At 43.5% G+C, this 23,517-nt stretch overlaps 1 protein-coding gene across 1 annotated transcript in view; it reads left to right on the top strand.

Annotated features, from left to right (window-relative positions):
* Nucleotides 1-18,543: 18,543 nt before the first annotated feature.
* LOC118923557 (cytochrome P450 7B1) overlaps nucleotides 18,544-23,517 on the top strand; it is a 173,537-nt gene continuing 168,563 nt past the window's right edge. The window contains exon 1 of the mRNA XM_036907502.2: nucleotides 18,544-19,123. Within this exon, the coding sequence (XP_036763397.2) occupies nucleotides 18,597-19,123 (527 nt within the window). The 5' untranslated portion in view covers nucleotides 18,544-18,596. The remainder of the gene's footprint in view (nucleotides 19,124-23,517) is intronic.

The raw sequence follows: 23,517 nt of genomic DNA on the forward strand, positions 1-23,517 counted from the left end.
AGGAGAATTCAATGCACCACTCACTCCAAAGGATAGATCCACCAGACAGAAAATAAGTAAGGACATAGAAATATTATTAGATACCTGGTCTGCAGATACTTTTTCCTATTCAGTCAGCAGGCTGCCTTTTCATTTTCTTGATGGTTTTCTTGGCCATGCAAAAGCTTATTAGTTTGATGTAGTCTCATTTATTTATTTTTGCTTTTGTTGCCTTTCCTTTCAGTGTCAGATCCAAAAAATCATCACCAAGACTGATGTTTAGGAGCTTACCACCTATATTTTCTTCTAGGAGTTTTATGGTTTCAGCTCTTACATTCAAGTCTTTAACCCATTTTGAGCTACGTTGTATGGCGTAAGATAGTGGTTCAGTTTCTTCCTGTACATGGAGCTGTCCATTTTTCCCAACATTTATTGAAGAGACTATCCTTCCCCTATTGTATATTCTTGGCTTCTCTGCTGTAAATTAACTGACCATATATGTATGGATTTACTTCTGGCCTCTCTATTCTGTTCCATTGATCTATGTACCTTTCTTTATGCCAATGCCATATTTTATTTACTATAACCTTGTAATAGAGTTTAACATCAGGGAGTGTGATATCTCCAGCTTTGTTCTACTTTTTCAAGATTGTTTTGGCTATTTAGAGTCTTCTGTGGTTCCATCCTTTGTTGGGTGCATAAATATTTACAAATATTACATCCTCGTGTTGGATTGATCCTTTTATTATAGTGCCCTTCTTTGTCTCTTATTACAGACTTTGTTTTAAAGTCTAGTTGTCTGAAATATAGCTTTCTCCAGCTACTTTTTGGTTTCCATTTGCATGGTATATCTTTTTCTATCCCTTTCAGTCTGTGTGTGTCTTTATATCTGAAATGAGTCTCTTACAGGCAGCATATAGTTGTGTGTTTTTTGTTGTTGTTGTTAATACATTCAGCCACTTTTTCTTGGAAAATTAAATTTACTTACATTTAATATAATTATCGCTTAATGCTATTTTGTTGTTTCTAGCTGTTTTGTAGTTCTTCACTGTTTCTTTTTTCTTTTCTTGAAATCATTAGTAGTTTGATGACTTTTTTTTAGTGGTATGCTTAGATTCCTTCTGTTTTCAGATTTTTTAAAAGCTTCCTGGTTTACAGTTTGTAGCAGGAAGAGAGGAGCTCCTGGGATCAAGCCCTTGGACAAACAGTGATCAAGTAGATGAAAAACAGGCTGTAGGGAAGGCCCCCACACACCACTTTCCCTACTGTTCTATAGAGACAGTTGTCCGTTACTTCACCCCAAATATGTCTGGCCTTGAGAAACCTTGAAAACACAGTGTGTTGTATCCATGAGTAAGGAGCTAGATAAGGGCCTTGAATACCAGACACCTGGCCATGAAGGCCACACACACATGCACATCTTCAATATTTATGTAACCATGCATTAGCCCTATAGCAGTATCAAAAGTACAGCTTTATGTAGAATAAAGTGGCTTCTTTTGAGACCCCTCCATGATGACTCCCACCTCCTTCTTTGCTCTTCGCGTCACCCCAAGACCTCAATGGCAACCCCTGGACCCCAACACTTGGCACAGTGAGCAGAGTGAGGTAGGTGGCCACGAGAGCAATGGTCCTTCAGCTTCCCTGCTATAGAGGGGCCAGTGGAGGAGATGTAGCCCCCAGCCTCTATTTGTTACCCAGTGGCAATGTACTTGACTGCTTGGGCAGCGCCAGAGGATTGGGAGTCCTTATAGCCAACCTTAAGGGCTATACAGACACCATTGAAGATGCCAGAGTCCCTAGTTCCTCCAGCCCACCAGGAATCAGCTGGGCAAGTGGCATAGATGTTCCTAACAGTCATCTGCCATGCTGCTCGCAAAACTGCGGAGTTGCAGCAGAGAGTGCAGAGTCTTCAACAGAAGGAATAAGACTTGGAGCAATGGCTGGTGGCCACCAAACGTACATTGCAGAGATCAGTGAGTACTGCCCCATCATTGCAGGCCAAAAGCCTTGAGTGTGGCACAGCACCATTGGTTTTGTATGCCCACATGAATGGCAACGTGTGGAGATACAAGAACCCATAGATGCAAGGGTAGAACCTGGCGACCCCCCGGTAGCTATCCGGCAAATGATGTACACGACATACATGGCCATGAAATTGTGGAATCTGGCCAAGCAGTATAAGAAACACTTGGAGAAATCTGTGCCTGCCTGGCTATTGCTGCTGTGGGATGAGGGCACTGAGAATACTAAGCTCTCACCCTCTGAGGTATTGCAACTCTCCAGCATAATGGCCTTTCCCCCTATGTGGCATGTATTGCAGGGCACTAGGCACACAAACCCACAGGCTGGCAATGAGACCCTGATAAATTAGTTAATGGCTGCAGGAAAGGTGGTGTGGAATACCCCAGGGGACATGCCAGAACATGCAACAAAGTGGAGCATGTACCTGGAGTTGGTACGCGTGCTCTGTGAAATAGGTATGACGCAGATGATGTTTCCCCATTACCAACGTCCAGATGAAGAACTGCTAACATCTCGTATGAAATACCTTGTTCTGGCCAATGGTCCTGCAAGTACCTTTAGAACTGTCACTGAGTTGCTAGTGCCATGTACTGAACACCCAATATATGAAGTGGTGTTGGCATTAGCTCCCTTGGGGAACATAGAAGTAAAGTGACCTCAAGCAACCAAGGTGAGAACTACTGCAGTAAAGCAGCACAAGGGAAAAGAAAAAACAGCAGTGGCAAAAATGGTACCAGACTGCCACGGTAGTACTGCTGAAAGTAAGCCAAAAACAGGTGTAAAATAACCTTTTGGCTGCTGGTTTGGCTCATGAAAAGCTTAATGGACAGCCTGTAGAAGTCTTAAAGGGGCTATGGAAACAGTTGCATCCCAACCAACGCTATCGCTACTGCTCCCAAAGCAGGTGCAGGTGAATGCTGTGGTGGACCAGGAACTCATGCCTTATGCGCTGACTGATTTATTCCTCGACTAGGGGTGGGGCCGAGGTACCATGCATATTGGAACACCAGAGGACTGGAGGCCATTTGTTGAACTCGCCATTCATTGGTCCCCACAGAATGTACAGTGGGTGTTGGCGCTAGTAAATACAGGTGCTGACTCACCTCTCCTTTACAGCAATCCGGATAGGTTCCGGGGCCCCTCTGCTGTCATAGAGGGGTATAGTGGACAAACAGTGCAGGTGCAATGAGTGACTCTGACTTTGAGAATTGGATGTTTGCTCCCACATCAGTATGTGGTCTAGGTGTCTCTGATAGTGGAATATATTTTAGGGGTAAATGTACTGCAGAGTTTAGCAATGCAAACAACTCTGGAGAAGTTTTAGTTCTGCACATCTGTTGCAAAAACAGTGCGGTGAAGTCACCCCTACCACACTCCTTTGGTGTTGCCACAAGCCACCTGTAAACACCAAACAATACCAGCTGCCCAGTGGACAGGAGGAAATTGGCCAAACCATTTTGCAATTGTAAAAAATGCACATCATCCACTTAGCAGAGAGCCCCTTTAACTCACCTGTGAAGAAGCCAGACAGCACTTGGGAGAATGACAGTAAACTATCAGGAACTAAAGCGACTCCCCTACTGCATGCTGCAGTACCGAACATTACTGACCTGATGGATAAACTGACTGAGACTTTGGGGACTTATCACTTTGTGTTGGACTTGGCTAATGCCTTCTTTTCCATTGACATTGCACTGGAAAGCCAGGATAAATTTGCCTTCATATGAAAGGGCCACAAATGAACATTTGTGGTCCTCCCACAAGGATACGTGCACAGTCCTACTTTGTGTCACAGCTTGGTGGCTAGTGACCTGGCCACCTGATCCTGTCTGCCCTTGGTTCAAGTGTTCCATTACACAGATGATATAATGTTAACATCTGATTCTCTTCCAAATTAGAAGCTGCAGCTCGTGGTTTGCATCAGGCCCTCCATGAGAAGGGATAGGCCATCAACAAAGACAAGGTGCAGGGACCTGGTTATTCTGTCAAGTTCTTGGGTGTTGTCTGGTTGGGTAAAACAGAAGTGTCACCTGAAGCAGTAATTAATAAAATACAACAGTACCCCTACCTACAAACATATGTAAGTTTATTGGGGTATTGTAGAACATTTATTCCTCACTTAGCTATGCTGTTGAAGCCACTGCATCACTTTATAAAGCAAGGGCAAGCATGGGACTGGACAGTAGAGGTAGAAAAGGCTTTTGCTGAGACAAAAAGAGCAGTGGCTCAGGCCCAGATGCTGCGAGTCACTGACCTGACCCCTCCATACCATTCCTGCTGACAGTGTCTGCCAGCATGGATGGGTATGGGTGGGTATTATGGCAGAAGCACAGGGCCCGCCAAGTCCCAATAGGGTTTTGGTCTCAGTTGTGAAAGGGAGCAAAGATTCACTATTCACCATTGGAAAAACAGCTGGCAGCAGTGTATGCCACCTTACTGACTACTGAAGGAATCATGGAAATGCAAGCAGTACAGGCCATTACTGCCCTCCTGATTGAGGAGTGGGTGCGAGCCTGGGCTACAGCTCCCTGGACTGGGGTTGCCCAGACACCCACCCTGACCAAGTGGGGAGTCTATTCAGAACAATGGGCTAGATTCTCCAAAAGCCCTCTCTCACAGAAATTGCAGCAAGTCCTGGAACTGTTGACCTTTACAGTCAAACCCACCCCCACCTTACTGAGCGTGGAAGCACCAACGGTAAGCCCCTATGGGGAGGGGACAGGGATGCCACCACAGAAGGCCTGGTAAACAGATGGATCTGCAAAGGGCCACCCACCAACATGGGTGGCTATCACCATTCAGTCCTTACAGAAAGAGTTCTGGTATGAGTCTGGGGTAGGGCAATCCAGCCAATGGGGTGAATTACAGGTGGTGTGACTTGTTTTGACTAGAAAATCAGGTCAGATAACTGTCTGTACTGACAGTTGGGTTGTGTTTCATGGCCTCACTGTCTGGTTGCCTCAGTGGGCAGGACAGGACTGGAAAATCATCCATTGTCCACTGTGGGGACAAACGACATGAAAAGACTTTTGAGCCAGTGGGTTAAAGGAAAGTGTCCTAAAATATATCACGTCTCAGGACATCGCCCAGCATTAAGCCCCGGGAATGACATGGCTGACACCATGGCCAGGGCTCATGTGCTTCGGGAGCTGCTCCTTATGGACATGGGACTGTGGTTACATAAAATACTAGGGCATGTAGGCCCTAAAACCATGTGTAAAGTCGCCCAGAGATGGCACATTCCGCTGATGTTTGCTGAAGCAAAACAAGCGGTGCAAGCATGTGCTCTATGCACTTACTTTTCCCTGCATCGTCATCAGGTACCCATGCAAAAGGGACAGCTCCCCTGCCCACCAGAACCCTTACAGGTGTGGCAAGTAGATTACATAGGGCTCTTGCCCAGAAATCAGGGATGTAAATACGCATTCACAGCAGTGGACTTGCCTACAGAATTGGGTTTTGCCCATCCCATGGCTCAGCCTACCCAACAAACTACTAAACGGGCCATAGGAATCTGACGTGCCAGTTATGGGCATCTGCTGTCAACAGTGACCAAGGAAGCCACTTTACAGGACAGGAGATACAAAAATGGGCTTCGACAACAGGACATCATACAGTGATTACATGTGCTTATCAACCCCAGGCAGCTAGAATGATAGAAAGGTATAACAGGGTGTTAAAAGACAAATCGAAACATTTAGGATGGATGCAGTGAGTGAAGCACTTACCCATAGCAGTATGATTGCTCAATAAGCAATCAACGAAAACTGGGGAAAAGTCCCATAAAAAGGTTGTTGGTATCTTGCCCATACATTTAAAAATATTTAAAACAAGGCCCCCATAAGTTGCAGCCACAGTTGCTGGAAAAAACATTGCTCCTTCCTGCCCCACGTATGTTGTCTCCTGGCCGCACAAAGGAGTGAACGTGGCCATGGACCTTGGTGTTCGAAGGACATCCATGGGTCTCACTGTATGAGGTATGGGGAGAGGGGCTGACCCATGGGTTACAAGTAACTCCATGGATAGAAAAGTGGCCTTTTAAACTGGAGTGCTTCCTTGCCAGAGAGGGCAACAGCCATACTGGCAGGGATTTTGGTTGTGTGGGTGTGGCCAATACCACAATTTCTGTTGAAGACTGAACCTGATACTCTGCCAGTGTCTTCAGGTGCTATGGTCTGGTACCACAGACCAGGGAAACCGCCCACCCTGGCAGCCATTGTTTTGTCACAAAATAACAAGGACGCTTGTATCCTCCCCAATAACCGGGACTTGCCACTGATGGTGTCTTTGTTCTGTCTTTCCACCCAGGTTGACAGAAAGCAATAGCATGGTGGCATGGGCCCATACTTTTGCCCAGGTACATAATGTCTCCCACTGCTGGGTGTGTATGGAACTGCCCATGGTAATCACTGCTGGACTGACGTGGAAAATCGCTCCTGCCAACCTGTCCACATGGAAATGCCTTTGAGCATGGAATCGGGGTGATGCTGAAGGTGAAGCAAAACTGCGCAACTGAGCAGTTGATCCAACAATCATCACTCACTCTGCCTGGGGAGGGTAGTGTGCATAATGGGTGGGGATGGATATCTAATATACATGTAACCTTGTAAACCATAGCTCTGCTGTGTATTGAACAGCAGGTTTCCTTACCCAATCGCACAGCTGGCCTGTTACCCAGAGAACTGTGTGCCAATGTCAGTGCTAATCGCACCCCTAAGTACTGGTGGGACAGTCGCACCCATGTGGGCACTGTGCCAACTGACCCCCTATTGGGGGAAAACATTTAGATATGTGGGAAATATGGCTGGTCCTATCTCCCTGCAAATTAGATAGGTCGTTATACTTGTGGCTGCCCATCCTTATCAGGACAAATACCACAAATCTTGCCACGGCACACGTGTAAGTGGGATACTGTATATGCCCAATGGCAACATCCCAAACGGACGGCAAGGTGGTTTTACCCCCTGGCTATTTTCTTTTCAGGAGCCAACACTACAGATGTAAAATTACAAATAGAAACCTTGGCACAGAATGTTGCTCATGCCCTAAATATAAGAAGGTCCTCACTAGCCCTTTTGCTAAATGAAGTCACCCAAATGCGGAAGGTGATTTTACAAAACAGAATGGCTCTGGATATATTCACAGCTGCATAAGGGGGCACCTGTGCTTTACTGCACATTAACTGCATGTGTATACCCCTGACCACCAGCAGCAAATACAAGCTGCGCTCCAGAAAGTAAATAATGAAGTGCCTCAAATACAAGCCTTATCTCAAAATCCCCTGTCTACTTGGTGGTCACAGCTTGGTCCCACTTGGCGGTAGTTCCTCAGCATAGTGACCATTGGGGCGTGTAGCCTCCTTGTCTATTGTTCTTTATATTGTGCCTGTGGGCTCTTGGCACAGAGCTCTGCTTTGTGTGCAAAGCAGCAGATGGCTGCTGTCCTTTTAGAAAGGGGTGGGATGTAGGGAAGGTCCACCCCCCTTCCCTACCATACTATAAGGACAGCTGTCCGCTGCTTCACTCCAGATATGTCTGGCCTTGAAAAACCTTGAAAACAGTGTGTTGTACCCATGAGTAAGGAGCTAGATAAGGACCGTAAGGGTCAGACACCTGGCCATGAAGGCAACACACATGCACGTTTCAATATTTATGCAACCACATATTATTACCACATAATAACTACCGAGTTAGCACTATAGCAGTATAAAAAGTACAGTTTTAAGCACCCTCTCTAACAATTCCCACCTCCTTCTTTGCTCTTCTCATTGCCCCAAAACCTCAACAGTAATCCCCAAACCCCAACACAGGCCCAGGAAACTAAGAAGCAACCAGAAAGGTAGAGGATGCTCAGGAGTCTACAGTCATAAAACCACAGAAAAGAAAGTATTTCATGAGGGTGAGGAAGCTGCTGAGAAGGGAAGTGAGATGTGAACTGAAAAACAGTGAACCTAGCACGTGGAGTTGGGTTATTGGGGGTCACTAGTTACATTTCAGAACTCTATCTCTTCCTTCAAATGTTGGTCACCTGGGTCTAGGGTACTTAATTAGGCTGCTGTTTTGTGAAACAGGAAAAACACTCCTATCCCCTTTCGTGTTTCATGTTATATGTGGGTCATAAAATGATACTTACAGAAATTTTATCTTATAGATATTTTAGCAAAATTACTCTTTTCTCCTTTAATAGATTCCATTTTCTAAGGCTCTAAAGGAAGTGAGAGAGGAGAGAAAGGCAGACATGGGAAAAAGGAATAGCTATTAATTCCAAAATTATCCTTTCTCTCTCCTATACACTCTTTGCTCTCTGAACAAGCTTGTGCACTTAATGTGGCCTAAACTCTCTCATCCAAGTGGACTAGTGGCAGGACCACTAGTTCCTCCCTCAAGACTGATAAATCTGTACAGTGAACACAATGAAGCTGTCAAGATAAGGCCTCTGCTAGATACAACTGAGATGTATTCTTTCTAAAACAGATACCTTACTGAATTTTAAGAGACACTGTTGTTATTTATTCCTGGCATCTTGGTATGTGACTCTGGCAATGTCTGAAAAACTTCTACTGCAGATTATTTCTTTAGAAAAACAAAATGAAACTCAGTAAGATCAGTACCAGCATTTATTCCTTAGGGCCCCTACTATTTGCTCCTTTTATTTCTCAGAAATAACCAACTAAAGCTGCCCTTTGCTCCAAGGGCCTGGAGCAAATTCATGATGCTTCCCTCAAATTAAAACTCCAGTGTCATATGAATATTGATCCAAGATCCAGAAATATCTTCTAGAAAAGGGCTAAATTGCAAGGTCGGCTGATATGAAACAGATCTAGAAATGCATTATATAGTGAGGCAAATCCATACAGTAGAAAAAGCAAAACTAATATTCAGGTTAATAAATGGGAACCCATCTGCTTGTACTACTTGGCTTTTGAACTTGATCAGCTCATGGGAATGTTGTATAGATAAAATATTGTAGATGAAAACATTTACTTAAATGAATAGCACAAGTAATAGTAGGTATTCAATAAATACTGATTTCATTTCATTTCTGAACATTAGTTTTCTAAGTTTCATTCCACAAATATTTATTGAGAATCTACTAAGTATCATGCACTGCCAAGCATTGCAAGTACATTGGTGAAACAACCAGATAGACATGTGGTTGTTGTCAGGAAGGTGTGTAAAGTGAAGACAATATTCAGCTTACTACAATGTCAAGTGGTCACTACATAAAATAATGTCTGAAAGTCCCTTATGGACTTAAAAGAACTCTGCTTTTTCATTATGAAGACTTCTAATTACATATTATGTTATGATTCCCAATGCAAAAATGCAGAGAAAAGTAGGCAAGTAGAATTCTAATATACACCTTAATTTTTGTGCGAGCATTAGAAAGTTTCTTAAATGATAATGTATTGTTTGTCTTGATATGAAGGTTGTATAAACACTAGAGGACTAAGAGTTTTGCTGAGACTGGTAGCAAGAATCTAGATAAGTAGCAGACTTCCAGCCTGCTGGGAACTAATTAGGGAAAATAAAAAATAAAGAGATATGGGAAAAGAGAAAAGTATTTTGAAGTCCCAGAATGCCTAAAAGCAGAGAGGAAACTTTGAAAAGCCTGAATTAGTCCTTGCACCTTTCTAGACCAAGAATCTAGCCTATAAAGCAGGCAAGGGGCAGGAGGAGAAAATATGTAGTACGTCTGTAAATGGGACTTTCTGGGGGTACCTATAAATGCATAAGGAACATGTGTTGATGTTTGTCTGTTCATATATACTCTGAAAGACCAATTGCTGTCATTGGTGAATCTTTAAGTATGGGAGAGAGGGGAAAATGCCAAAACTTCAGAGAAGAAAGGGGAAAGGAATGGATCAAAGAATGGAAATGCGAGTGATCAGAAAGCTGGAGGAGGAAATAACTCTTCTCTAAGTTCCCTTACACCTACTTATATTCCTAAAAAAGAAAATTATTAATTTTGCTTTTAAAATTTTATAAATTAGTGTTGATGATTGTATTTTAAAAATCTTATATGCTTATTGTTCAGCTTCTTGACATGGGAGATCCCAGTGGTTTGCTCAAGTAAGTTATGCAAGTTGAACTGCATTGCATTACCAAGGCAGCAGATATTTGATATTTGAAGAGGAAAATTCTTGGGGAAGAATATGACCAGAGAAGCTGGACTCTGTCAGGTAGAAGAGAAAGAAATTTCCTATTGCAATGTAGTCCAAGAAGACTGGGGAACATAAAATGTCAAGGGTCAAGGATTATTTTGTGGAATCTTATATTCTGTACAGAACTTCTCCCAAATTTGCATTAAACATTTCAATGCCTGCTGTATTTGGGTTTCTTGAAGAAATAAGCAAAGGTACAGGGTTCTGTCTTCTGGTCACCAGTTGCAGTATGTTCAAAACAGATTCCACACATGCAGACACAGATATTAGAAGCTGCTGGCTGATCCTGGATTATACATGTATATACCCATCTTGGTTATATTTCAACAATGGGAAGCAAACAGACTGTTTTTCAGAATCATTACAAATCAACTTCTTGTATTAGTACAATATTTGCTCATAAGTCAGAATATTTAAACCTCCTGGCATATATTTTGTTGCTATTATTACTTGCTTTTATAAATGTCATAATTTAGCAATCTCTGTTGGTGGAAAAATGCCAAGACTTCAGAGAAGAAAGGTGAAAGGAATGGATCAGCGTCTTGCCAATGGGTTTCAGTCCCTGGCAAGGTCACTATGGATTCAATGAGACCAAAGAAAATGACAGCAAAATGTTCTTGATTTCTTGAGGTGAAAAGGGTTATACTCAACTTTATTTCCAGGTGTCAAGTCAGTCATTAAAATCCCATTCACTCAGAGCGAGTCTGTATGCAGCAAGCAAGTCTCTGCCTCTGGGCCTCTCTACACAGCCATCCCACACAGCTGTCCTCTGGGCCTCTCTGCACAGCTGTCCCTCACAGTCATCCCACACAGCCATCCTCTGGGCCTCTGTCCTTGGCATGGCCACCACTCCAGCCTCTGCTCTGCTCTACCGCAGCCTTGCAGCCCTGCCACCATGTCACGCCCAGAGCACTGGGTGGAGCTCTTTATATATAGAGAGAGTTAACAGCCATGTATTGCCCACAGGTGTGCAGTGAGCTAGTCAACCATGGCCAGGTAAGAATTCTGGCCACAGGAACTCATTTTATCCACACTCCACCCCTCCAGGATTCTCTCCTCTCAATCTATGTGCCCTTATTCCTCTTCAATGGTCCCTGTGCAAGGAAGCTCGAACATTGTTCTCCAGTCTCTTCAGCAAAAAGTCTTGCAGACACACAAGCCGGACTTGTGGCTCTGTCTCTGACCTCTGCCTCTTTGGTCTTAACGGCTGGAACTGCTGCTTTGGTTTCAGTTGTAAGATCCTATTTGGCTTCCCATCTAATTCCTTTCATCTACTCCCACCCATATCAAATCAACCCACATCTGGGTCCTTGTAAACCTCACGAGGCCCCTCAAATTCCTCCTGTGAGTAACAGGTCTTATTTCTTACCAGGTTCTCGTTGCTTCAGCTGTGTATGTGTCACCTCGCATTTGTAATCACTGCCTCAAGGTGGGCTGCACTGTCAGGGAAGACAGCTTTCCCATCTCTGATCCCGACAGAACAATTCCACCCACCCCTAAGTCCCACAGCCACCAGCTCAGCCTGAGTATAGGGGTGGACCATAGAGTGCTCCACAACCTGGGTAGGGGGCTGCTCCTCTCCTTGGGGGACTTTCAGCTGCTGGGTCTTTATTTTTTTTTACAACCAGTGGGAGTGCTTTCAATACAGGAGGGGCCTGTGCCTCCAGCACCACCCCTTCTTCCTTCCCCAGCTCCTCCATTTCTGGAACTGATGGCACCTTTCTCTCCACTCCCCCAAGTGCCTCCTCTGCTACAGTGCCTCGCAACAATGCCAGCTCAGTCTTCAGAAGCTCTCTTACCTTCACCTCAATGCTTCACAGCTGATGTTATCGTGCCCCTTCTGCCTGTGCATCCCTCAGGAGTTCGTCTTTTTCCTTGATGGTCTCTTCCTCCTTCAGAACTCCTGGCAGTGCTGCCATCTCATGTCCAATGGCACCTTGCTGCTGGCATCCTCCCGCATCAATGCCATCTCCTTCCTCAGGGAATCCACAGAAGTTTGCAGCTCACATTCTCATGCAGCCATTTCTTGGGTCTCCTCTGTAGACTTTTTTAATACTGTGAGAAGCAGCCAACCCACAGTCCCCGCTGCCTCCTGGGCACTCTGCTTCTCAAAGGATCTGCTTGCTATACCAAGGGCCACCCCTACTGCCTCAGGTGTCACCTCCATTTGCCTCCAGTCCTGGGGTGGGCCCAGTCCTGTAGGAGGCAAGGCATCTCAGACCACATACCCATTGGGGGATGATCCACTGTCTCCCCATTCACAGGGGCAGCCTGCTGAAGTACCCCTCCCATAAGGGCAGCCTGTCTTTTCCCTTGGTCAACAGTGAACCCTGCCAACTACGCCAATTGTCTTGTCAATGGGTTTCAGCCCAGGGCAAGTTCACTATGGATTCAATGTGACCAAAGAAAATGACAGCAGAACGTTCTTGGGGTGAAAGGGTTATACCCAACTTTATTTCCAGGTGGCAGGTCTGTCATTAAAATCCCGTTCACTCAGAGCAAGTCTGCATGCAGCAAGCCAGTCTCTGCCTCTGGGCCCCTCTGTCTACACAGCCATCCTCCAGGCCTCTCTGCACAGTCATCCCACACAGCCATCCTCTGGGCCTCTCTGCACAGTCATCCCACACAGCCATCCTCTGGGCCTCTGTCCTCAGCACTGCCACCACTCCAGCCTCTGCTCTGCTCTCCTGCAGCCTTGCAGCCCCGCCACCATGTTGCACCCAGAGCCCTGGATGGAGCTTTTTATATAGAGTCAACAGCCATGTATTGCCCACAGGTGTGCAGTGAGCTAGTCAACCAGGGCCAGGTGAGAAACCTGGCCACAGAAACTCTCTTTTTATCCACAATCAGAGAATGGAAATGTGAGTGATCCAAAAGCTGGAGGAGGAAATAAGAAAAAAGTCTCAGAAAAGCCCAAGGAAATGAGTTTGACCATTTTCCAGCTGAGCCTTGGAAAAGAAAGGAAGGTGGGGAGAAAGCTGGCAACACAGTTCAATTCACACATTAAGGGATCAGATAGGAATGGGGGTAAAGAATGAATGGTTTTCCCAGTCTTTAAAGAAAAGATCTGGTTATGGAAAGGCCTACCATGAATCCAAGTTGCAAGCAGCCTGACAAGGGGTGGGACTCCATGAAGAAAGTGACACTATGATAGAAAAATTGTATAAAAGAAAAATTATCCCAAACCTCATCTGCAGGAGAAACTTTTTGATTATGTTAAGGGCTTAGCATTCCTGAAAAACTTAAGTGGTTTTCTGATAAAATTTCATGTGATTTAGACTTGTTTGGGGAACTTCACCCCCACTGACTGTCACTTATTAACCAATTGTTGGATAATTTTAAGCCATTCTTTTCCATTTGTAGCAAATCTAGCAATGCTGAGCTAATATTCTTTCTCTAATGTTCCTAATCAGAGTAAATGTTTGAATTTACCTCCTAGAGGCTTTCCTTATTGCAATATTGTAGCAAAACTTTGACTCATAAATAGTCTAAAACTTTTTCTTTAACATTAAAATCATTTAATAAACATGATTGCTGTATTATCTCAGAAGCTGGGAGTCTACTGTTACTGTAAAGAAAATGAAAGTTCCTGTGGCCAGGATTTTCACCTGACCCTGGTTGGCTTGCTCACTGCACACATGTGGGCAATACATTATTATTGACTCAATATAAAAAGCTCCTCCCAGTGCTCTAGGTTGTGAGGCTATAGGAGAGCAAAGGCTGGACTGGTGGCAGCGCTGAGTACAGAGACTTGAGATGGCTGTGGGTTCCAAGAGACTCAGAGGTAGAGACCAGCTTGCTTCTTGCAGACTTGCTCTGAGTTGTATGGGATTCTAGCATTGACCTGCCACTGTTGGAATTCAGCTGGGTATAAACCCTTTCACCCCAAGAACATTCCATTGTCATTTTTTGGTCTTACCAAATCAAAAGTGAACTTACCCAGGACTGAAACCCACTGGCAAGACAGTTACTGTAATTCTGCCAGTGAAGCAGAGAACAACTACAAAATGAATGAATGAGAATCACTATCTATGTGCTATCTGCCCCAATATATTTCTGTGGCACCATAGTGGACACTATGTATTTAGTGGACTCTCTGTTGTGTCACTCAGATTCTCTGTCATGATAGCAGGACCTATGCTCTGATTTCCTAGGAGTGTCAACAGTGGTTTCTGGAGTGGCCTTCAGCCAGAGAGACCTCCCTTACCCAAGGTCATCCTCCTCCTCTCCTGAGGGCAGTCTACAACCAATAACAGGTTGATATTGTGCTCCAAAGGCCTGAAACTTCACCTCACTTTTGGACAATCCTGAAGGGTGTGGGAAAGTTGGGGTTCCTATGGCCAGGATCCTCACTGAACTTAAACCACTTGATGATGTAACTGGCCTGTTAGGCTACCACTTCCATACCCATAGGCAATAAGCTATTACTGAACTATATAGAGAGCTGGCCCAGTGCTCTGGGCGGAGGCACAGATGCTAGTGCTCAACCTACTGCTGGGAGAATAAGCCAGGTAATAAACCCTTTCACCCCAAGAACATTTTACTGTCGTTTTCTTTGGTCACACTGAATCAATAGTGAACTTGCCCGGGGCTGAAACCCACTGGCAAGACAAGGGCCATCTGAGTTCTAGATATCCTTTTGTCTTCTGTTGGGACTGTATCTCAGCCCAACTGTCTCTTTTCTTCCCTTTCCCACCCCTGGTGCTGATCCCAGAGGCTGTCCTAATAAACTCCTGCTCTGGTCTCTCTCAGGTCTGTTTCCCAGCACCTCTCCTATACCCAGTAGAAAGAACAGAACCTGGTGGAAGAATTGGTGTGGGTAGATTTTATTACAGACCAGAGAGCTCTCTGTTGCTTTTCCAAGAAGCAGCCTAGCTCAAAACCAAAAGAAAAAAATGTTTTTGAATCTATACAATTTTCTCGAAGTGAGAGTCAGCTGGGGAGTTAGGGTGGAGGGAATGGTTCTCATGAAAAACAATGCTTAGAGAGATCCTTATGCTTTCTGTCCTCTGAAATCTGGGTTCAAGAGCTAATCAGGGGATGAAATGTTGGACAAGCCAGTAAGTCAGAGACAGAGACAGTGGGAGTCTTGAATCTTGGCATGGGACATAGGGTCAGATTGTGATAATGAACTAAGGTTTAGCAGGGGATTGTGAATTTATAAGCCATAGTTTTTAAAACTCAAGTGTGTGTAAGTAATGCCAAGACTATTAAATAAGAAATGATAAATCTCTTGAATCCCTCCTTCCTCTTAGAGATCATCAGAGCCATCTGTTCTACCACTTTTAAAGCTGCTTAAAAAGAATTTATTCTGGTCTTACCTAAAATGTATTTACATATATTTATAGATATTCATATAAAGACTTAAATATAACAACACTCTATTGTTGGGTCATCATTCATTCATTCATGCCTGCCATATCTGTATGTGCAAGCTTATTGCTAGGTCAACAATACAAAACATTTTTTAAGGAGAAAGGAAAACTAAAAAGTAAGTACGATTATTTAAATTGTAGAGGAAGACAGAATCGGAAACATGTGTGATTTAAGGTATTTTTAATCGGGTTCAGTGCAGTTTCTATAGTAGATCACTATTGACTGATGTAGGGAAGCCCTGCCCCCCACTTTCCCTACTGTTCTATGAGAACAGCTGCCTACTGCTTCACCCCAAATATGTCTGGCCTTGTATGGAGCCAATGTCTGGCCTTGAGAAACCTGAAAACACAGTGTGTTGTACCCATGAGTAAGGAGCTAGATAAGGGCCTTGAAGGCCAGACACCTAGCCATGAAGGCCACACACATGAGCATCTTTAGTACCTGTAAAACCATGAATTAGCACTACAGAAGTATAAAAAAATACAGCTTTATGCAGAATAAAGTGTCTTTTGAGCACCCTCCATTATGACTCCCATTGTCTTCTTTGCTCTTTGCATGGCCCTAAAATCTCAACGGCAACCCCCACCCCAGACCCTGACAGCCATGTGCCAATTAAACAATAACTTTCATCTTATAGCATCCCCAGGTCTCAGTATACACCATTATTGCCCTCTCTGCTGCAGTCACAATAGCTACCTTAAGAAAACAAGAAAGTGGTACATTTTATATTTTAATTGGGCAGAAGTAATATATCAACAAGGTAATACCCCAGCCAGGTTGCATTTGTCTGATAAACTAATTTCTACTTAATACCCTATGCCAATGGAGCAGAAGGTGCTCAAATGCAAAAAGGAGAAGCTCCAGGCATTTTGGATTGTCCTATATTCACTCACAATTTCATCCTCATAAACCTATGGGGAAGGTAGTCATATCATTTTGCAGATGGAAAAACTGAGACTAGCCTCAGAGCTAGACAAGCGCTTTGAAGTAGGCCAAGGCATAAAGCAGAGGCCCAACTCTCCCCATGGGATACCTTGATTATGGGCAGCTCCAGGTAAAAACAGGACCCATCAAAACAGGCAAGAATGGTTGAGCACATGTAGTAAAGTGTTAGTGAAAGAGAACTCTAAGGAAGGCAAGACAGTACAGTGAAGGGAAGAGAGACTTCACAGTGGAATGAACGTCTGAGCTGAATAATCATGAGGCCCTGAAACTCTTCAAGTCTTGATTTTCTTTTATGTTAAAGGAAGTAATACCTACTCAGAAATTGGTTTTGAAAATTAGGTAAGACAATGTGTGTAAAATATGAAGCAGTACCTGACACTTGGTAGGTTCTCTCAATCCACATTCCTTTCTTCTATTTTCTTCTCTTTTTCTGCTTCAGTTCTGCTCAGAATGGTCTTAATTCTAACAGAAGGGGATAGGAAATCAAAGCGAGTTAAAATAAAGTTCATGAGGAAGGGAAGAAAGATAACCACCATCCTTTTTAAGTGAGAGATAATGACTCAAAAACTCAATCTGTACTATGTCAAATGTTGTCTAACCTTTCATGCTTGAGAACTCAAGTCTGATTTTAGGAACTTCCTGAAATTAGAAAAAAGATGTGTGGAATTTTGCTTTGACGTTTCCCACAGAGGTACTTTCGAATGTTTCCCAATAGCTGAAGCCTGTAAACTACCCTTTCCCCAGCATATTACTTGTCTCCCAGGAATTTACAAGACTGAAGCCATATGGTGCATGTTCTTAAATTCCCCCCACTGCCACTCCACAATCTCATGTTGACTAGCCTCTTTTCTTTCTCCTTTTCTGTGTCAATCCTACAAAGTCGTTGACTAAGTAGGTAGACTTGAAGGTCTCAATCCAGTTTATTAAAATATTCAAATTAGGAGATACATGTTGAAAGGCAGGGGACAATAATCATTATTCAAGTATTGGTGACTTCCAAACAGGTTCTTCACAATCAAAAGAGAAGGCCTGGAGGGAAAAGTAGGGCCAGAATTCCAACCCTAATCAACAGATTATAAGGAGAATAGAGAAAAGAGGCTGATAGGTCTGACTGCCTGGTAGATGAGGGTCACCTAGCCCGGTGGGGAGGGTTTGGAGAATGACCCATCAACTGGATTTTCATGGCCCTTACATTAATTAAGAGATTTGGAGGTACCACCGTCGTCTTCTCCCTCTGCTTTCACTTTTGTTTTTGCCTGTATTTCTATCTTACCATGTAGCTCACAATATTTTCTGAAGCAAGATGATAAAGCCAGTTGCTACCTATGCTGAACACACTTCTACATCTGGATACCCCAGTTCTAAGGGCTACTCCATGCCTCTTTTTAGATCTGTTGACCCTGGTTTAATTAGGGAGGTCAGGGTGCACAAGACGGCTAACACCCTGATGTCGAAGGGACAATTTGTGGCTGGTTTCTAAAGGGTACTGTGGGGCAGCTAGAATTGTACAATTGCCTTATCTGTATGCCTAATGAACACTTATATTGGAATTAAGCCAGAGTTGCCAGATTTAGCAAGGGAAAATATAGGATCTCCAGTTAAATTTGAATTTCCTATGAACAACAAATAACATCAAATGCAATATTCGGGACATACTTACATGTGCTAAGATGGCTGCTTGAGTTCCAGGTATAGTGTTCACATTCTAACCAGCAGAAAAGGAAAAGAAGGCTAAGGGCCTATCCATTCTTGTTAAGGGCCCTTTTCTGAAGTAACACTTTACACTTGGCCTACTGGTGCGATCAGTCACATGGCCACATTTCCTACACCAAAGACTGGGAAAGCAGTCTTTGTAAAGGCCAATCACATGCTTAATTAAAATCGAGGACTATTGCTGAAGAAGGGATATGTAGATGTAAAGGATCAACTAGTGACCTCTGTTACAGAAGTGATGGGATAAAGGCGTGTTTCGGAGGTAAAATAAATTGAACCGTATTGAATCTAATGATGCTGATATTTGGTTGCAAACGCAAAAAAGGAATAAAAGATGCCTTTAGATTTTATTTCAGCCAGGTCAATTTTACAGAATGGAGGGCGCGGCTAAGGGATGAGGAACTCAAACGACTCACTTCCAAATAAAACAAAAATCCCTCTCTTCCAGGCCCTCGGAGACTCGTTCTGGGCAGATCCTACCCTTCCCCCTCTTAGGCAGTCCTTCCTGCCCGAGGAACCGGGGCGCGGTTTTCCAGAAGTGGCCCGGCCTGCGACCGCGGCGCGGGCGGCGCGTGGGAGGGGGCTGGGCCGGGGGAGGGGAGTCCAGGATTTAGCGGCTCAGCCGGGGGCTCGCCGCGTCTTTCCGGGCAGCGCCACGGGCAGGCCCGCCTATCCGGCCCGGAGCGACAGGGCGCAGCCGAGAGCAGCCGCCGCAGGGGGCACAGTCGCCGCCCGCGCCTCGGAGAGACCCCGGGCTGCCCGCCGCCGTGCGCGCGCGAACCGCTCAATGGAAGACGTGCCCGTGGGCATGGGCCTCTTCTCGCAGGAGCCATCGCTGCTGCAGCCACCCGCCATCTGGGGCCTGGTCCTCGCCGCCGCCCTGCTACTCCTCGTCCTCTGCCTGAGCCTCCGGCGCACCAGGTAAGCGCTCCCGCGGTCTCGCGGTGCGTTCACGCGGCCGAGCTACGCATGCGCCCTGAGCCCCTCAGAGCGCGCGCGACCCTGACGGCTCAGGAGTCCCCTCCAGGATTTCACGTGCGGATAACTCAAAGCTCTCTGCGAGTCGCCGGGGTTATTTGGGATCGTGTGTTAAGGACAAAGGCTTCTTCTGCCTCTTTCCCCTACATACACGTACATATGAAAGCACTGAGACCTCATTCGGTTTGCTGCCCCAGTATAGATTGCAATAAAGCCTAGGTTTGCATTACGCATCAGGCACCACTCATGGCTTCCAAAGAGACACATTTTGGTGCCTTGTTCCGGTGAGTTGATGTTTTATGGCCTATAATCAATAATGCACTTCGGAATGGGAATTTTCTTACATTTTATCCAGTTAAAAGTGAAATGTTTCAGAAAAGTGCCAAGATAGGGTATGAACAATAACTCTGGTTGCCTCTCTGTGCCTCAGTTTTCTTCACTGTACGTCATCTGGAAAAACGACAGAATTGTACCTCATGGATTTTTGTGAGTACCCAATGAGCTTATAGTGTGCATTTTGTGCATTTGCTGTATTATTTTTATGAGAACAAAACAAAACAATAAGAACAACAAAACCCAGAAATGTGTCACGTATTTATCTGGTTTGAAATGTGAACATAGAACAGAGAAGTCCAAAATAAAAGCGTTCACTTTGAAATCACTGATTTCCCTTTCTTGCCAGCTCATTTTTTTCATAGTACCAGGCTCTTCATAACTTTTGAAAAACAAGCAGGTAAGTTTTATTGGGTGCCTTTTGCTTCTTGTAGTTAGATCTCACACGTGTGCTCACATACACACAATGCATTTATATACGTGTATGTGGTGTATAGTTTTAGAAAAATGGCACCATTGTACTGCATTCAAATACCTGTGGACATTTCCAGAGAATACTCTAGAAGGAAGCTTTTACTTTTTTATCCCACTTGAGTTTTCAGTACTCTTCCTGGAATGCACCATACCCTTTTCCCAGCTTGCCTTTTTTTGATGGCTGCGCTTCTTGCTTTAGAGCCCAAGTTGAGGATGTAGGGGACTTTTCCTTCAGTGTTATTTGATTCTATGTATATTCTCCTTTCTTGTATATCCACAGAGTTAGCCAAAGCCACGTTTAAAATAAAACTTCGAGAACTTATTTTTAAGTATGTTTAGTTTTTGTTTTCTTTGGAAGAGCCAGCATTCTGCATCAGTGGTAGTAGAATTCTAACTTAGAAGATATGATTTGGGTGGTGCTAGGACACCCAGCATTTCCAGCAAGTCATTAATATATGTTGTGTCCAATTATTAGATACATATGTTTTTAAAAATCATTATTTGGTAATAATGAACTTAAATATAGATACCTACTTTCCAAATTTTTCTAGAAGACAACATATGAAAACCGAGTTTGTGTAGCAAGGCAGACTTCAAAACAAATCTCTGTTATCCTGTCTCTACTTCCCTGTCCCCTGCAAAAGTGACAAAAATTAGTCCAATGAAAACATAAAATAAATAGAAAATAATTAAATTCTTGTAAATTAATGAAATAAAACTAGCACCAAACACTATGTTTGTTAAAGAGGACACTTAAAACAGAATTAAAAGGTCTATTGTGAATAGGGGAAAGTGTTTACAGGAAATGTCATGGGGAGGGACAATAACACATATTCTTAAATCTTACAGAAGTCTGAAATGGGCTTTAATGGTCTCAATCAATTTATCAGTAGAGCTGCATTCTTTTTGGTGGATCTAGGCGAGAAATCCATTTCCTTGACTCTTCCATTTTCTAGAGGCCACCAGAGTATAAGTCTCTTGTTCATACTCTAACACTCCTGCCACTTACTTGTAAGGACCGTTATGATTATATTAAACCTACCCAGATAATCCAGAATAATCTTCCCATCTCAAGGAGCTCAATTCAGTTGCATCTGCCTTTTTGCAAAAAAGTCCCCTTTTGTCATGTAAGGTAACATATTCACAGATTTGGGGATTAAGACATGGTCATCTTTGCAGGGCATTATTTTTCTTACCACAGTATCACCTTTGAGCTCCAAAAAATGTATGTCCACCTTACATGGAATATATATCCACCCCATCCAAACATCCAAAAAGTCTCAACCTACTACAATATAAATTCAGTGCCCCAAAATCTCATCTAAATCTCATTAGTGCAAAGTCCCCAACTTTGTCATTTAAATCATTAAGTCAGGTGTGGGAATCTGGGTGTGACCCATCCTAGGACAAAAATTCCTAAAAATCTCATGGGTCTCCCATGTGTGTCATAGGCATTCACTCCCTAAAACAAGAGGCTCCTCCACAGATACTTCCTGGATAATCCCATTTATATCCCTGGCTGCCTCTGAGACCACTGAGGAGAAACATGAGAAACATAACCTTTCAAATAATTGACTGACATTCTGTACATATGAATGAGTATGTATGAATAAATTTTCAAAGGTTCAAAATAGTGTAAGACCAATGAATCACTAAAGTAGTAATTAGTAAAAATTTATTGTGCACACACCAAAAGTACAGCTGACACACTGGGAGCACTCAAATTAGAACATGGAATGAGGCTTAGGGGTATACAAAACCACTTATATAGTGACAAAGTTGTGGCTATTCTTCCCAGTAGTTGGTTACAATATTATAGTTTTCCGTGGTTGCCTCATATCAACCTTAGGAAACAGTTTTGCTTGCCATTTCCAAAGGCACAGGCAAGAAATGATCCAAAGAATCCCTTTTCACTAGTCTCATACATGCTCATTTCATTTAAGCCCTCACCAGTAGTACCTTTAATGTTAATATTTCTACTTACAGTCTATTTATGGTAATGTAAGAGTTCTTTAAGATGATGAATATTTTCTCTACCATACTCCTCACTTCCTTCTGAGTCCTCACTAAGAGAGTTGTTAACATCCACATTTCTACTCACCATCTGTCAAGGCAAACTGAGATTTTTCTGTCATTTCAAAATCTCCCAGGCTCTGCCCATTGCCCAATTCCAAAGCCACTTCTACATTTTAGGGCATTTGTTATAACAGCATGCCACTTCCAGTATCCAAATCTGTTATTAGTTTCCTGATACTGCTGTAACAAATTACCACAAATTTAATGTCATAAAAAAAACACAGACTTATTCCCTTGAAGTTCTGAAGGTCTGAGTCTTACTGTGCTAGTTACCAAGGTGTTGGGAAACATGAGACCTGCAGGCTCTAGTGGAGAAAACTAACTTGCACCAGATGAGAAAAGCCTTCAAAGACTGAGCCCAGAAGAGAATGCCTTACCAAATCACACTTTCCAGAGTACTTCAGAGAGAACCCCCTTCCTCGGCAGGAGATTCAGACTCCACAAACTCTGTGACTACTGACCAGCCTGACTAACCTATGTGGGTTATCTTCCTTAACAGCAACTTCACAGGTAAATGTGAGAAGCAAAGTGAATAAGGAATATGATCACATTTTGTAAAGTGTGAAGTCATTTAGACACTTGGCTTGCACCATTAGGTTTACTTGGCACATCCCAGGGACCCATTTCTCCTAGTGACTGTTTGGGGGAAAAACAAAGTGGGATGGGTTTCCATCCCTCTTTCAGCCCTCTCCCCAAATGCACATATCCCTGCACCTGGGAAATGCTGTAATTGGTGAGAAATAAGATTTAAATACTGTTACGATAAATTTTAGTCAAAGTAAAACTTCAATGAATTGTTATTGAGTTGTAAGATGTCAAGGTTATGTAGTTAATGAGTTGTTTTGAAATGTTAATTTGTTGACATCACTTAATCGCATAAGTCAATTATTTCCTCTTTCTAATTACTTAATTAACTCCCAAACAGGACCCGTGGTGCTCTGCATCCCTCACATTGTTACCACTGCCTAGAGAATATGAACTGGGTTGCTGTCACTAGTGAATGTTTTTCTTGTTTCTTTCCCCTTTCTCATAACAAAATATAGGAAAAGGATGTGGGCAGCTGACAGTGAAGTCATTTTCTACTCAAGAGTATGCTGAATTTAACAGGTGTATTTTTGTGGCTTTGCATGGGAAGTGATATGGAGATCTCCAACCCCTACCTGGCTCTTGATTTTAAACAACTAATCAGTTACAGCATGGTACTGTTAAGCTGCAGAGTTCAGATTGTCTTGTTACTATTTAAGACAGATTTCAGGCTTGCTTCACTGTTTTATGTTGTAACTTTAAAAAAAGTCCCCTAAGATAGAGAATATTTCTGCTGTGTAATAAAAGGAACATGTGAGCTCTGGACAAACACTGCTGATTGTTTTGTGTGTTTATCAAAGGTCAGAACTATTACTTGGGCCATCAGTGAGGATCGTTTCATGCTATCAATACATGCTGCTGATAAATCC

Source organism: Manis pentadactyla, chromosome 3, assembly GCF_030020395.1.
Source record: "Manis pentadactyla isolate mManPen7 chromosome 3, mManPen7.hap1, whole genome shotgun sequence".
Classification (NCBI taxonomy): domain Eukaryota; kingdom Metazoa; phylum Chordata; class Mammalia; order Pholidota; family Manidae; genus Manis; species Manis pentadactyla.